Source organism: Mixophyes fleayi, chromosome 1 (assembly GCF_038048845.1).
Source record: "Mixophyes fleayi isolate aMixFle1 chromosome 1, aMixFle1.hap1, whole genome shotgun sequence".
In the NCBI taxonomy this organism is placed as follows: Eukaryota; Metazoa; Chordata; class Amphibia; order Anura; family Limnodynastidae; genus Mixophyes; species Mixophyes fleayi.
This window is the reverse complement of record NC_134402.1, coordinates 225,709,602-225,725,627: the sequence shown is the minus strand read 5'-3', so window position 1 is coordinate 225,725,627 and position 16,026 is coordinate 225,709,602. Positions and strand designations below refer to the sequence as shown.

General features: G+C 41.1%; 1 protein-coding gene across 2 annotated transcripts in view; it reads left to right on the top strand.

The window, feature by feature from the left end:
• PALM (paralemmin) overlaps nucleotides 1-16,026 on the top strand; it is an 86,145-nt gene that overhangs the window by 35,359 nt on the left and 34,760 nt on the right. For both annotated transcript variants that reach the window (XM_075206050.1, XM_075206056.1), the window contains exon 2: nucleotides 11,906-11,951. In XM_075206050.1, the coding sequence (XP_075062151.1) occupies nucleotides 11,906-11,951 (46 nt within the window). The remainder of the gene's footprint in view (nucleotides 1-11,905; nucleotides 11,952-16,026) is intronic.

Genomic DNA, 16,026 nt, shown 5'->3' with positions numbered 1-16,026 from the left:
ATTAACCGTGATTACGTCCTCAAGATCCAGACGTCTAACCAGGATTTTACATATAAAAACCTATGAACAGCGCTCTAAATAATGCTCTAAATTCTTGTTTAGAGCACAGTTCATAGGTTTTTATATGTACCTTTTGTTTTTTGGAAGGCATCTAGCAGTCTTTAAGTAACAGCAGCCCAAGCCTTGTTGTTAAAATAATTTTTATACATTTTTACATTATATAGATGTATTTATTCTCTTTTATCCTTTCTGCGCCTGAATTAATCTGTATGGTCTAACCGAGAAGTAACCCATTTGCCTGCGATAACCACTTGTTTATTAACCTACATAAAGCTACTACCTAAGACGCTTTGGGTCTAATCTGTAGATCACGGGGATAGAGAAGTTTCCAAGCAGGTCTTTGAAGCAAGTGATGTTTATTTGCTCACCCTGGTTGAAGGTACCAGTGAGCAAGTCAGATGTAACAAGAAGAACAATTTTCAATACAAAACAGTGCCTTTTTATACAGTTTTGGACACAGCCTCACAGGGTAAGCCAGCCCTCTGAGGTCTGAGTTATTTTTAGTATCAGGCTTCAATACGTTTACCCAAACATGGATTTACATGCAATGCAAAGCTAACAATATTTACACTTATCTGTGATATCCTAAAATTTGCTGTTATTTCCTGCACCTTGTTTTAGGAAATCAAATAGCAAGTCTAACTAAACCTTCCTGTGCCTCCAGGTGTGTTTGGACATCACACGTCAAAAGTTCTAATTAACATAAGATTAACTTGGGTCCTTTCTTCAGACAGTTGCAGAATACACATTTCCTCCACTTGAGAATTCCCAAAGAAAAGTTAAAAAACCCCAAACAAGTAATTTCTCTACCCCAAAATATACAAAAGACTTTCTCAACAAATGCTTATTGCATCAGATATATACCTCAGAAATAATGCAATTCCTCTAGCAAAGTTAAAACAAAAACAAATTTCCTCTCCCGGTCTCAGAAATATTTCCTTTACCAAAATTCACGCAACATCAAAAAAAGGTACATTTGCAACTATATAAATAAGCGCCCCGCGTTATTTCCTTTAAATAAATTTATACCATAAGTTATTTATAAGTAGAGATTCTCGCTGACCCCCGTGTTTTGGTTGTTTTGGATTTGGTTTTGGATCTGGATTACCGTCGGGTTTTGGTTTTGGTTTTGGTTTTGCCAAACCGCCCTTGCGTGTTTTGGTTTTGGTTTTGGCTTTGTTTAGTTTTGTTTTGCTATTTTTGTAAAAATACAATTTTTTTGGTCTAAAATAACCTAATTTAGTGCTCCACCAGTTTCTTGGATAAGTGAGGTAATTCTAAAGCTAATAAATTATGAAAAAATAGTTTAATCCCTGGTAGGCCGTCCTTATGTCTAACACTTGCCTGCAAATTATACAGACAAACCTGGTTGTCTTCCCCTCCATCTTTGATTATTGGCAATGTAGCCATCGTCTTTGGGTGTATAGTACACCCACCACTTGTAGTTGAATAGAAAAAAAGCAGCCTGCATAGACTGTAGAATTAGAAAGTAAAAATAAATGGACCAAGGTAGTTTGGTGGCTATCTATGCCCCCCCCCCGCCCTCCACTTGTAGTTGAATAGAAAAAAAGCAGCCTGCATAGACTGTAGAATTAGAAAGTAAAAATAAATGAACCAAGGTAGTTTGGTGGCTATCTATGCCCCCCTCCCCCCGCCCTCCACTTGTAGTTGAATAGAAAAAAAGCAGCTTGCATAGACTGTAGAATTAGAAAATAAAAATAAATGGACCAAGGTAGTTTTGTGGCTATCTATGCCCCCCCCCCCACCCTCCACTTGTAGTTGAATAGAAAAAAAGCAGCCTGCATAGACTGTAGAATTAGAAAGTAAAAATAAATGGACCAAGGTAGTTTGGTATCTGTCTGCATCAGACCCCCTCTCCACTAGGAGTAAAATAGAAAACTATTCAGCCGTTATAGAGTCTAGAATATAAATAGAAATTGAGAAAGGCAATTTGGTATCTGTCTGCATCATAATCATCAACATCTTCATCAGTGCCCTCGTCGCCTACACAAATCTCCCCCGCATCCTCTTCTATTTCCAAAGTGGCATGCTCAATTTGTGTATCACTGGCTACACTCGGGCTGTTCAGGCACACATCAGGAGAACTGCTGAAAGGGTCCCTCTTTATGGGTACACTAACAGAATAGTCACGATTAGACATCCCACTGTTGGATGGACTCTCCACAGGGATTGGTGTCATTTGTGATTCAGAGCAAACATTATCCTCTAATGCCTTACTGTTATCTTGCAGCTCGGCTTTGACGCGTAACAGTAGTTGTGCACCACTTGTAGGCTCGGTAACATTTTTTAATCTGCAACTAATAGACAAAGGTGAAAGCCTCATTCTCTCTTTGCCACTGCGTGTGTAGAATGTCATGTTGGCAATTTTTTTTTTATTGCCACTTAACTTTTCCTAGGTTACTCTTCTGTTTCGCTTCAACACGGAAAATGTTTTTTTGGTGTGTGTTTTTTTGACTGATTTCAAAAGACTGTGTAGTTTGACATCGCCTTGCCCAGATGACGTACTGGGAACACTACCATCAGGACTGGTGACAGAACCTGGTTGCTGATTCTGCTCATATGTGGACTGCTTTGAATCCATTATGAGGCCAAAGCACTTGTAGTGCTACAAATTGTTTTAGATACTGCTGACAAATATGACTTTTGACAGCCAGAAAAATTAATGCAAAAGAATGGGGGACACCCCAAAAGAACTTGGGAGTGCTAAATATAATTTTTTTAGACTGCTGACAAACAGGACTTTTGACAGCCAGAAATATTAATGCAAAAGAATGGGGGACACCCCAAAAGCACTTGGAGTGCTAAATATTATTTTTTTAGACTTCTGACAAATAGGAGTTTTGACAGCCAGAAAAATTAAAGCAAAATAATGGGGAACACCCGGCTGCACTATAACCTAATTATTACCGGCAGCCGCACCACATGACATGCGATGCGGCCGCCTCAGCGCACAGGCGGGCGCGTCACATGACACACGATGCGGCCGCGTCATTGATGACGTGGCTGCATCACGTGTCATGTGATGCGGCCGCTGTGCGCCCCCCGGGCTGCATCTTGCCAGCCCGCGCCTGGAACACACCAAAAGCACTTGGAGTGCCAGAAACTGCACAAAAAAAACCCTCCTCTATCCTCCTCTTACTGCTGTAACAACTGGTATTAGGATTACAATGGTATTGCATACAAACAATAATGTGTCCAATTACTGCTCTGTCCCTGCGCTGATATAGCCGATGTGACCTAACCGTTCATTCTCCCTCTGTCAAATGGCGACGGATTGCTGTGGAGGCTGGTATTTATGCTTTTCAAATCTTGCGAGAACCGAGCTCAGAAATACGAATACGTCACGATGACGTTTTGCCTCGATTTCAAATCCGAATGGGCGGGAGAGTACCGAGCGTGCTCAGCTCGGTACTCGGATAGGCTAAATTCGGATGAATTCGGATCTCGGGGAACCGAGCCTGCCCATCTCTATTTATAAGTGATCCAGTCACACTATAAGTGATCCAGTCACACTAAGTCACCAGCATGTTGGCCAAACCTGTGAATGTTGGAAGTTTACAATCTCAGGGACAGTAAATCCAATGCCTGTATCTCTTTCCAAACCAATTGAGTATGGCATGATCTGCAGGAATATCCAAGTTCAATACAAAGGGGAAAATGCAGCTTGCCTCCCAGCCCAATGAATTTAAACTGAAATCTAGAGAAACAGACATACCCCAGTAAAGCCCTAGGACCCTAAGGATGCACATGCAATTTATACCTGACTGAATCCCACCTGCAAAGTTTGTGTAGAGACAATCAGTCCAAACCCACCTAGGCTGCCTCAGTAAAGCAACAATATGAAAGTGAGTGCATGTCAAAATACAGTGCATCAACAACTAATTTGACCAGGCTGGTTTTAAGACCATAGCCTAGTTAGAGGGGATGTGTCAGTGTGAATAAGGAGAGCGCCAGAAGACTGATGGTGTATATGTAAAAATGCACAGAGGTTACACACAGGGCATGAGGTGAGTTAGTGAGAACTTGTAAGATGACCGATCTACCTCACCTTAATTGAGCTGTCTTCAACCTCCAAAGAAGGATTTCCAAATGACAAAGGTCAAGTGAGCACCACCTAACTTGATGTCTGAGGCCCTACCCCACAATGGGTTAACTAATTCAGCCACTTGCAGTGCTCCAAAAAAGGCCATTGTGAAGCAAAAGAAAATTCTTCTTCATACGCTAACCAACAGATAGCTGGAAGACCAGAAAGAGTCCCACATATTATTCTGGATTAATTGGCCTCATGCTCTCTGGGGTAGAAATGAACTTCCTCCAAAAATACCATCCAATGGATGTAAAAGTGTCTAGCAATGTCCGGTCAACCTAAAGACTACAGAAAAGAATAAGTAGTTGAAAATGACCCTCTATGTTGCCTTCAAGTCAACTAAAACTACTAAAGGGAGTTAACCTGAGACAGCAACATTCAAGCTTGTGAAAATAATCTCTGTGTCTGCAGTAGGTAGTTCATGTACTCTGTGCCACAGATGCCCAAATCAAATCCACACTCCAGAGGTTGCCAGATCCCAAAGGTGAGTATTGCATTGGCAAAGGGAAGAAATCACCTGCGGAGCCAAAATGCAAAACGTTTAAAATTGAAACTTGGACAATACATCCCCCATGTCATTGCAAGCCTATGCAATTTACCAGGAAAAGAAGAGTATGCTGTTTAAGGAAATTAAGCACCAGTGCCTGATGGGGAGAGACAATTAGAGGAAACCGAGCAGACAAGGAATTTAAAGCCTCCAACACTCTTTGTTGGTGCAAAAAGCAACATAAGTGTGTTAAGTCAACTCATGACTCCACTGAAACCAAAGCAATGAACAATACCAGAAAGGTGAGGGCACCAAACTGGAGCTGACCTGGTCTGGTGGTGCAGTTCTGCATACCACCTCCTGCAAAAAACACACCATTATTATATAGCTCCACAGCGCTGTACAGAGAACGTACTCACATCAGTCTCTGTCCCATTGGAGCTTACAGTTTAAAATTAATGAACAGACAGAGAGAGAAAGAGACTAGGATCAATTTGATAGCAGTCAATTAACCTACTAGTATGTTTTTGGAATGTGGGAAACCCATGCAAACACAGGGACGAACATTTAAACTCCACACAGATAAGACCATGGTTGGGAATTGAACTCATGACCCCAGTGCTGTGAGGCAGGAGTGCTAACCACTAAGCCACCATGCTGCCCACCAAAACCTAAATTACTCAAATCTGTAAAAATTTGCAGTTCAGAATGTAAAACTTTATCTTTCAGCCTGTACATGCAGCCATTGAACGTCTCCAGGAAATTAACCATACATTTAGAGCTTCCTTATTTTTCCCATTGAGCTGTAAAAATGATAAGGCCTGCCCTGAACATCAATGAGATCTCTACAAAAACCCGGCGTATGAGCATAACAACCGACTGCCCTAAGAGGGAATGAAGGGTAGCTGAAAATGAGGAAGAAACCAATGCTTTCAAACCCAGCAGTGGAACACCCAGAATGTTGTGTCAACTTTAATCTCTAAGAAGTTTAAAATAATTTATGGGGGCATCTATCTTGTCTGGTGCTAGGGAAACACCAAACTCACCAGCTAAGGTCTGGAAAGATGCAAAGTGTTAAACCTGCAAACAAGAGACTTTTCATTATCAAAAGCCATCAAAATAATGACAAACTTCCCTGTTCTTGGAGTCTGTCCTACTTACCCAACCAGCAAAATAAAATACTTAAGCCAAAAATTGTTGTGAAATTGTACAGGGAGCACGAGCACCGAAACCTCTCACCACTGTCAAAGGAGGTATAAACCATACTTACCAACTTTTTTAAGTTGGTGTCCGGGAGACTCTCTGTAGCAGGTGGGCGTGCGGGGGGCGGGGCACCGAAATTGCGTCATTTTGGCCCCGCGACGTAATAACGCCGCGATTCACCGGGAATTGCGGCGTTTGGGATCTAATTCTGCCCACTTCACTAGGAAGTGGGGCACTTCCTAGTGAAGTGGGCAGAATTCGGAAGATTGCCACACTCGCCCCGGGAGTCCGGGAGACTCTCGCAAAATGCGGGAGTCTCCCGGACATTCCGGGAGAGTTGGCAAGTATTGTATAAACTATCCGACATAAATCAGGGTGTATCATACCATTTGCTGATTGCTGATTGCCCCTGAAAGCCACGGGGTCTTTTGTGGACACCAGACCTATAATCATGACTCTGAACCCTGAAATAGGAGTTGAAGGGAAGGGGTCAGTCATGCAGCCAAAAGACAATTCCTTGGACATCTTCTGAATTATTCTCCTTTGACCAGAGGGATAACAAGACCTTGGCCAATAATCCTACCAGGAAACATGAAATTAGTGAACTATGCGCGATGTAAATAACTTATTATCCCAAACATGACAGGTTATCTTTAAACAGAAGTATTTAACAGCATTGGGATATTTGTTCCTCTACTGATGTGCCATATATAATAAGTTAATAATAACAGGAACAAAACACTGAAAATGAGAGGCCTTTGCTTGATAAAACTTACACTATTGTGATCATGTGCTGTTGTCAAGCCATGTTGACTAGATGTAGTGCCCTATGTCTGTATAAAGTGTAGAAGGATTATGTAATGATCAGTGGTCAGGTGATGTTGGGTAAGTGTAGTAGCCTATGTTACCATATTCAGATTAACCAGCCTAACAAATAAAATATACTGCCTTTAAATGCAAGTTACATTTATTTAATGTCCTTTATTTAATGTTTTATTTTCTGGATTGATATTTTTGTTGATAATTGAGCATGAGAATGAATGGGGATAGGGAGGACAGCCAGCTGCAGATTGTCTGCATAGCAGGAAATAACGAGTGTGAAAGCAAGATAAGATGGAAGAAAAGCAACAGGAGGAGTATTGTAACATACTGAAGTTAATGAAATTTGAGGGGAGTGAGAAAAAAGTAATATAGATGAAACAATTAGAGCAAAAAAGGGATGAGAAAGAAACAAATGTAATTATCTTTACAAATAGCAATCTAAGTTAGAAGCATTTTTAACTAGGGCTTTTTCTATAGAAATGCAAGGAGAAGAGCAGTACTCAGCATGTCCACTAGATGGCACATGGTTGCACTGGAGTGCAGTTCACTTTTTTACAGTTTATTTCCACCTTTTTTCTTCTCTTATCCAAGCATCTTTCAGTAAACATAATCATTTAGCTGTAGTATATAATAAATGTCCATCTGAGATTTTTAAGCAATGGGAGTTATGTGGATTTATGCGCCAACACACTTTCTGAAATGTTATGATTTGGTTACAATACTTTTTTATGAGTTTAATTACTTTAATTAATCAGTCCACCTAGCAGTATCTGCTGATCCCAACAGAGTAGAATTGAGAGACACAGACACAGGAAAAACAGGAAATGAAATCATGGGATTTTTAGCAGGTTGTCAAGTTGTTTTTTTCAGTTGCTTGTCATTACAATACTGATAGGAAGTCATTTGTTTTTAACAAAAGATGCTCAAGTACCACAATGCAAAGAAATTGGGGACATAGGATACACAAGACACCCATTACAGTAACACAAACACGGGGACAAAGGGGCAATCTAAAATACAGGGGTGTTCATTACAATATTTTAATACACACATAATAATGAAGCAGAAAGAAAAACACACACACGCACACACTTGTTTTTATTGCATCGTGAAGACCCATGCCTGGAACATGGTGTATAGGGACACCCCTTTCCTCATGCCCTATTGACAGAACAATGTATGTGTATGTGTAGGAGCGGTTTGTCACCAGAGTTACCACATGAGATTTACACTTTGTAAAGTACTGACACGGACTGCAAGATGGGGAAGGTGTCATGTATTTTGCCTGTCTGAGGACATCCACATGCTCGCTTACACCGACACCTAGCCATGGAGGCTACAGCCCTGTTCAACCACTTTGCATCATTTCAACAAGTTGGATCCCTCTTTAAAGCTGTTATAGGGGTCTTTATGTAGAATTTCACCCCCGACCAGTTCCGATCTTTCAGTATGGATGGTTCAGCCATGAGGCACGTAACATAGTCTCGCTTTCCGGGCACCTGGCATGTCTGTATAAACCTCATCAGGTGTTTGTCCACAGCCTGGACCTTCTCTCTGTTCCAGGATTACCTCTGCACTTCTTTACAACTTGAAAGGAAGAAGAGTGGTCCATAATGGCTCCGCAAAATACAGAGAAGGCAAAGTTCTTCTCCCTAGCTACACCTACCTGCAGAAGCTATGACTGGTCCTGTGTTGCAAGGTCCATATACTGCCTCTCTTCTGATGTGGAAGTGTCAACCAAACACATGGCCACTTGTCCCTCTGTTACGGGGGATTGCTCATCATCTGACATTTCGCTCTGTAGCTGGACCGGTTCTGAAAAGAAACAGATATGTAAATGTCCGAAGTAAAAGCCAAAAGCATACATCAGACACCAGATTTTCCACTTACCATGGAACATTTACTGTGCATCTTGTCTAAATTCTTGCCTTTGAATTCGGCCAGTTTGCCACTCTCGAGAGACATTAACAGTTTGCTGATCTCGGCGAGTTGGAGGGTTCTCTGTGAGGCGGTAATACTGCCGGTGCACCCTGATGTCGTGCCCAAGGGAGTCTGCCAACTGATCCAGTTCTGTGTTGTTTAGGTTGAGGACCTTTCGAGAGAGTGGCAATGTGCTTTCGAAGCTTCGTGAAATACAGCGTGTGGGGATGCATGGCCCCACACTCTCGGGCAAACAGTCATATGCAATGTAGACATTTTGGCTATCCACTCCACATTTGTCACGCCTTTCTGTGAGAAGTTCCATTGTAGCTTGCATGGCTGATGTCCCTCGTTTTCCTTGAATTTCAATGTGAGTGAAGTGCCGGCAGAGCTTCCTCTCAACCTTGGAAAGCGTTGGGGGCACATCTTTGTGGAGATCCGAAGTATCTATTGAGGAGAAGGTAGTCAACAACATTTTTTGAAACTTCCCCTTCCCTTCTTCGATTGAACAAGATCACCTGTGCCAGGGTGACTTTTGCAAATAGTGTCCAGTGGTTAACCGTAGGCTCGGTGGATAGACCATTTCAGTAGGCTTGTTGCTTCTAGTCAAGGTACAAGTGCATCTTTTTCACATCATCCGTAAAAGGTAAGAGTTGAGGCATGTTCTACTTGGACTCCTTTAGAGTTTTCAAGGCAGCCAATGAGATCAACTCATTCCATCTCGCCTCATGGAGCTTCCTGAAATTTTGTGTTTTCAACCGCAGCAGTGTAGCCCTCCATCATGGCTCGGCACTCCACAATGCTCGCTATCCTTTGCAGGCTGTGCCCGACCTTCAGGGCATCTTAAATGTACCTGTCTCCTCGTCATAACCAGCTACCAGCTTCACAGTATCTACTACGTGCAGAAAGTTCGAAGAGGCGGTAAAGTCTTCCATCCACTCCAAAGGGGTAGCTCTTCTGGCCTGTAGCAGTAGCCTGCCCATTTCTCTAAGCTTCTGATGGATGTACTCGTGCCTGCCAACATCTGATCCGACCCGATTGAACAGATGCTGTTCCTTCAGCATGATGCATCAGTTATTTTTGACTGCCAGTAAGACTTCATCCTGGGTCATGTCACTCAAGAGCTTCCAAATGCCACCACTGATGTCAGGTGGAACAGACTGAGCAAAGGCGCACAGTGACTGAACTCTGTTCTTGTTAGGTGTGAGCTTCTTGCCCCTTTGGTTTAGCTTACATCTCTTCATGTGTCGCCACAGGTATTTCCTTGCAAACAAGCCCTGGCAGACTACACAGTGTATGAAGTCTTCAGCATCCATCTCTTTGTCTGGAAGTCTGCATGGAACCAGAAGTTCATGGTCTGCCTTCATTGCCTCAGCATTGTGTGCAAATTTGCCCCTATGGTGGACAATGTGCCATTTGCTTGCTCCTTTTTTTTTAGTGCTTGGAGAATTTCATGGCCCAGGCTACTTCAGTCTCATTGCTGAACATGCTCCATGTGCCGGGCAATTTTTAAGAGGGGCTTCTGACAGTACAGGCAGTACTGCTTTATGTTATTCACCCTGGAGCCATCACTGTTTCTGGATAGCGTTCGGACAGACACCGCGTTGTCTCTCCTGCCCTCTGTGTTATAAACATAGCTTCCAGAAGGTCGAGAATGATCGTACATAGAACTCATCTCGGTACCTGCACTCTGCTCCGCTGATGGGCAACAGGGCCTCAACGCTGGTGTTTGAACCGCTCTCCTCCGCAGTGTCAGGAGCATACTCATCTCCACTGCTCTCTGGGCTATAATCAGAGCCACCGGTGGGCTCTGTCATGCTCCACTGCCCTCGCTTTATCTTCAGCCGCAGACGGATTCGACTGTGTCTTTACACGCTTAGTGTATAAAGCGCTTGCAGGCTGCCGTCACTTCTTCCTCCTGCTCCTGCTATATATATGGACAGTCTACAGACCTTTGGTGGTGGGATGCACTCACACTCTCCCCTCCACATTGGACACACTCACACTTTTGTTCCCTCAAATGAAACTCGCTGGGACATGCCATATTGTTTTGCTGAGCATATCAGCAAGGTCCCCTGCATTGATTAGCCTTGGGAAGCTTTGTGGGGGATCTCAATTTTTTGTCACCACTATGGCTCAGGTCCCCACAGTGTTGGTGTGTAAACAGGTCAATGTCCCCACAAGCATATGAATGCAAACACACACACACACATTTAGAAGTTATGGTATGGCAAATGTGAGTGGAATTTGATAGTTTTACAATCAGAACAGTAGGAGAAGTAGTGGAATGGCATATTCACCACTTTGACCTCTCCATATACGTGTACTATATGTGTGTATATATATATATATATATATATATATATATATATATATATATAGAGAGAGAGAGAGAGAGAGAGAGAGAGAGAGAGAGACCTAATAGGTGTTGATGGCACTCCCTGTAAACTTAAAAATTCTGGCTAAATGGTGCATTTAAGGTAAGTATGACTGCTTTTTGTTTATTTTATTTATCCAGTGCTAAACTTTTAGTTCTAAGTGGAGAAAGATTTTTAGTGGAAAAACTGGGACACATCCTTTCTCACAACCACCTCATACTCCCATTTACCTGACTCTTCCTGTATCTTGTCCTCTTCTTCTCTATTAGGACTGGAGAAATAAATAATATTTTTTTAAAACAAAGAAAAAGGACACAATTGAAGTTTATACTCTGCACAGAAATCCATGTTACTGGCAGACACAGAAGGACTTCGGGAAGGGGGGAGGGTAGGTATGTGGCCCCTGGACAGCAGGGGCCACGTTCCCGTTGTGACCCATGATGTACACCACTGATGTCGCCCACTCTGTCACAATCCTTCTCATAATTAATTGGAGTATTTTTTTCATTAGCACAATGGATCCTTTATTTGATAATTATATTGGGGCAAATAATTTTGCATCTGTTTTGCATTAACATAACTTAAAAATGAATCAGTGTATTATACAAGTGCTTCATATATTTCTTCTTTGCCGTCTTATCTCAACACACTATTGCCTATATTTGTATTCGCACAAGCTAGTAATCTACATATACTGGTTTGCTTTCTGCATGCAATAGCATACTATATGGTTGCACTAAATAAAAAAAAAGATTCCCTTGTGTAGGCTCAATTTTTGGATTATTTGGGCTCTTAATGACCAAATAAATCTATTGTTAGTTTATACACAAGCATGTTCATTTTATAACTAGTTATTTTTGTAATGCCAAGTCTACCATATTATTTAAGCTCTCTGATTTTAAATAATAATTCATTATTGTTTTCCAGGATAAATGAATCCCAAAGTCAGCAGGACAGACTGCAGATCATAGCGGTGAGTGCAAAGGGGTGTGTCTATATGCATTAAAAGTAATTAGATATTATCAAATCAAATAAATAATGTATATTTAGATAAAATAATTGTTATAGCGCTCCTCCTCTTAATGCAGCAAAACATATTCTAAATAACCATATACCAGTTATATATTCTAGCAATATAGTAAAAAATATTATTTATTTCATTTGGTTGGTTTGTTTGAAAGAATCCTCTAGTGCTCAAATATTTTCCACAATAATTTTTATTAAATTAAATATTTTTTATTATAATTATTGCTTTTGTACTGCTTTCTCCCTCTTATGGGCCCCTATTTATTGATTAGTGGCAAGAACAATGATTTCCTATCACCACATTTTGGCGCAATTTATTATTAAAATCTACTTAATTGCCCCGCGATACTTGGAGTGGTCACATGCGCATGTGTGACCTGGTTAGCCTGTTCACACATGACCAGTGAAACTGACAGCTCAGGCTTAAGCTTTCAGTTCCAATTAGTGGGAAAAAATAATTACTAAAAAATGTATAAATATATTAATAAATATATATATATATATATATATATATATATATATATATATATATATATTTTAAAATACTTCCCATTGAAAACATGCATTTTTTCAATCCATTATCCTTAGATATCGGCATCCTGAGATGGCTATAGCGAAAGGCGGATGTGGCGGTACATGTACCTTTGTGGTCCTTGTTAAATAGGCTTTTCACTGGCAGGGGTTAACTCCAGCAATAGCAGTGCTATCACAGGTGTTAACCCCTTTATAGAGAGGGAGAAGATTTTAGGCCCCTTAATATGCTTTGAGTAATACCCATAATAGTGATACACCATGTAGCCTGTAGATGTCACTGTTGCTATATTTGTTCATGATCAGTTCTCTAAAAAGCAAAAGAATGTTAACGAAATGGACATTGTAAGTCAATCACATCAATTGTACATGCTTTTCTTATCTTTTAAGTGTTGCTTATACACTGTAAAATTGACATGCTGAATTAAATAGGTGATAGTATCATACTATGTAAGACTAATTTACCTATTTAGAGGAGGGCTGAAAACTTTTGGGTGGGGAGAATATTGTAAGTAACTGGTCTAATAAGCTTGTATCGCCCGCTCGACTTCCACGCCAGGCTAATATGTGGTAGGTAAAAACGAACTAGTCCTTAATTTACAATCCGGCTTCTTCCACCCAACCACCACTGGTGTTTATGTTTCTGTGTTTTCGAAACTTAGTTCCACTTGACTTTTTAATCTTTGTCACTCGTTTTGTTTTCATTAAAATCAGAAATGTATAGCAGAACAGGGGCATGAACAAGTGCTACTTATCCTAAAACACCTTCCCAAGGATGACTCATTGTCTTCAGCCTTTATCATGTGAATACATCAAGATCATAACCTTACTTCATTTTTTTAATGTTTCTGTTTTACTTTAGAGAACAACTATTCTCTTATATTTTAGAATAAATTTCCATTTATATCTCTCCATGTCTCAAGTTTGCATCCCCCCAAAATTTGCACCTTCCCCCCAAAAGCCTTGTGCCTTGTAACTGCTATATGAGACCACAAAGCATGGTTTCAAAAACACCCTATAACCAGAAGATAGTTAGCAACACTACAGGATATGACTGTTTGCCTCTTGTACTCTTTTGAAGCCTTGTAGTGCTTGTAGGGACAATTGAGGCCCAGCACAATTGACAATTGAGCTACACAACTATATAATGTCTATACCCACTGTTTGTGTACTTCTGAGTGCAGTCAATGCGGAAGTCCCGAAAAACTTTTTGTGCTGGCCCTTATTATTAATAAGACTGGTCCTCCTGCTCCCTACTCCTTTTTACTATCACTCCCATGTAAATCTTTACACAAACAATTGACACTGCTGCAAATATGAACACACAGGAACAGATCAGTTTGTAAGGCAGAACACTAGACACATGGAGCCCAAATCATTAACAACGCAAAACTAACGTGATGTGCATTTTTTTTTTTTTTTAAAAAAATGCACATACATCTGTAAACACTCGTGTGTATTCCACAAGGAGCGTATCTATTCTAAAGATACACTATCTGGACAAAAGTATTTGGACACTTGACCATTGCACCAACATGGACTGTAATGACATTGTACTCAAATACATAAACTTTAATATGGAGTTGGTCCCCCTTTTGCAGCGGTAACAGCTTCCACTCTTCTTGGAAGGCTTTCCACAAGTTGTTAGTGTTTCTGGGGGGAATGTGTGCCATTCATTCTGTAGAGTATTTATGAGATCAGGCACTGATGTTGGATGAGAAGGGCTGGCTCGCAATCTCCGTTCCAGTTCATCCCAAAGGTATTCGATGGGGTTGAGGTCAGGGCTCAGTGCGGGCCAGTCAAGTTCTTCCACACCGAACTTCTCAAACCATGTCTTTGTAGGCCTTGCTTTGTGCACTGGGGCACAGTCATGTTGGAATACAAAATGGTCTTCCCCAAACTGTTGCCACAAAGTTGGAAGCATAGCATTGTCCAGAATGACTTGGTATGTTGAAGCATTAAGATTGCCCTTCACTGGAAATACAGGGTCTAGGCCAAACCCTGAAAAACAGCCTTATACCACTATCCCTCCTACACCAATCTTCACAATTGGCATAATGCAGTCAGGCAGGTAATGTTCTCCCGGGATCCGCCAAACCAAGACTCGCCATTCTGACTGCCAAACAGAGAAGCGTGATTCGTCACTCCATAAAACACCTTTCCACTGCTTCACAATCCAATGTCGGTGTGCTTTACACCACTCCATCGTATTTGTGGCTTGCATGCAGCTGCTTGGCCATGGAAACCCATTCCAATAAGCTCCCGCTGCACAGTTTTAGTGCTTACATTAATGCCAGTGGAAGTTCGAAACTCTTCAGCTATGGAATCAGCAGAGCATTGGCGACTTTTACACACCATGCACCTTAGCAGTCGTTGATCCCTGTGATTTTACATGTTTTTTTTAGAGATGTGCACCGGCGACTTTTGAGGTCTCGTGTTTTGTGTTTTGGATCCGGATTTTCGTTATTTTTGAGGTTCGGATTTGTCTCGCAAAACACTTGACGAAAGGTCTCGGTTCGGATTTAAGGTATTGGATTCGGATTTTTTTTGAAAAAAACATAAAAAGTTTAAAAATCAAGTTTTTGGGCTTATTTTCACTCCTAGGCTATTATTAACCTCAATAACATTCAATAACAAGCATTTCCACTAATTTACAGTGTATTGTGAACACCTCACAATATAGTTATTAGTCCAAAACGTTGCAACAAGGTATCTTTCTGGACTGCGTAGAGGAGTGGGTCACCACAATATATATTAAAAACCCTGAACTTTTATGAATCGCACCAATAAATGTACCTGGACTGCGTAGAGGAGTGGGTCACCACAATATCTTAAAAACCCTGAACTTTTATGATTCGCACCAATAAATGTACCTGGACTGCGTAGAGGAGTGGGTCACCACAATATCTTAAAAACCCTGAACTTTTATGATTCGCACCAATAATTGTACCTGGACTGCGTAGAGGAGTGGGTCACCACAATATCTTAAAAACCCTGAACTTTTATGATTCGCACCAATAAATGTACCTGGACTGCGTAGAGGAGTGGGTCACCACAAGATATATTAAAAACCCTGAACTTTTATGATTCGCACCAATAATTGTACCTGGACTGCGTAGAGGAGTGGGTCACCACAATATCTTAAAAACCCTGAACTTTTATGATTCGCACCAATAATTGTACCTGGACTGCGTAGAGGAGTGGGTCACCACAATATCTTAAAAACCCTGAACTTTTATGATTCGCACCAATAATTGTACCTGGACTGCGTAGAGGAGTGGGTCACCACAATATCTTAAAAACCCTGAACTTTTATGATTCGCACCAATAATTGTACCTGGACTGCGTAGAGGAGTGGGTCACCACAATATCTTAAAAACCCTGAACTTTTATGATTCGCACCAATAATTGTACCTGGACTGCGTAGAGGAGTGGGTCACCACAATATCTTAAAAACCCTGAACTTTTATGATTCGCACCAATAATTGTAC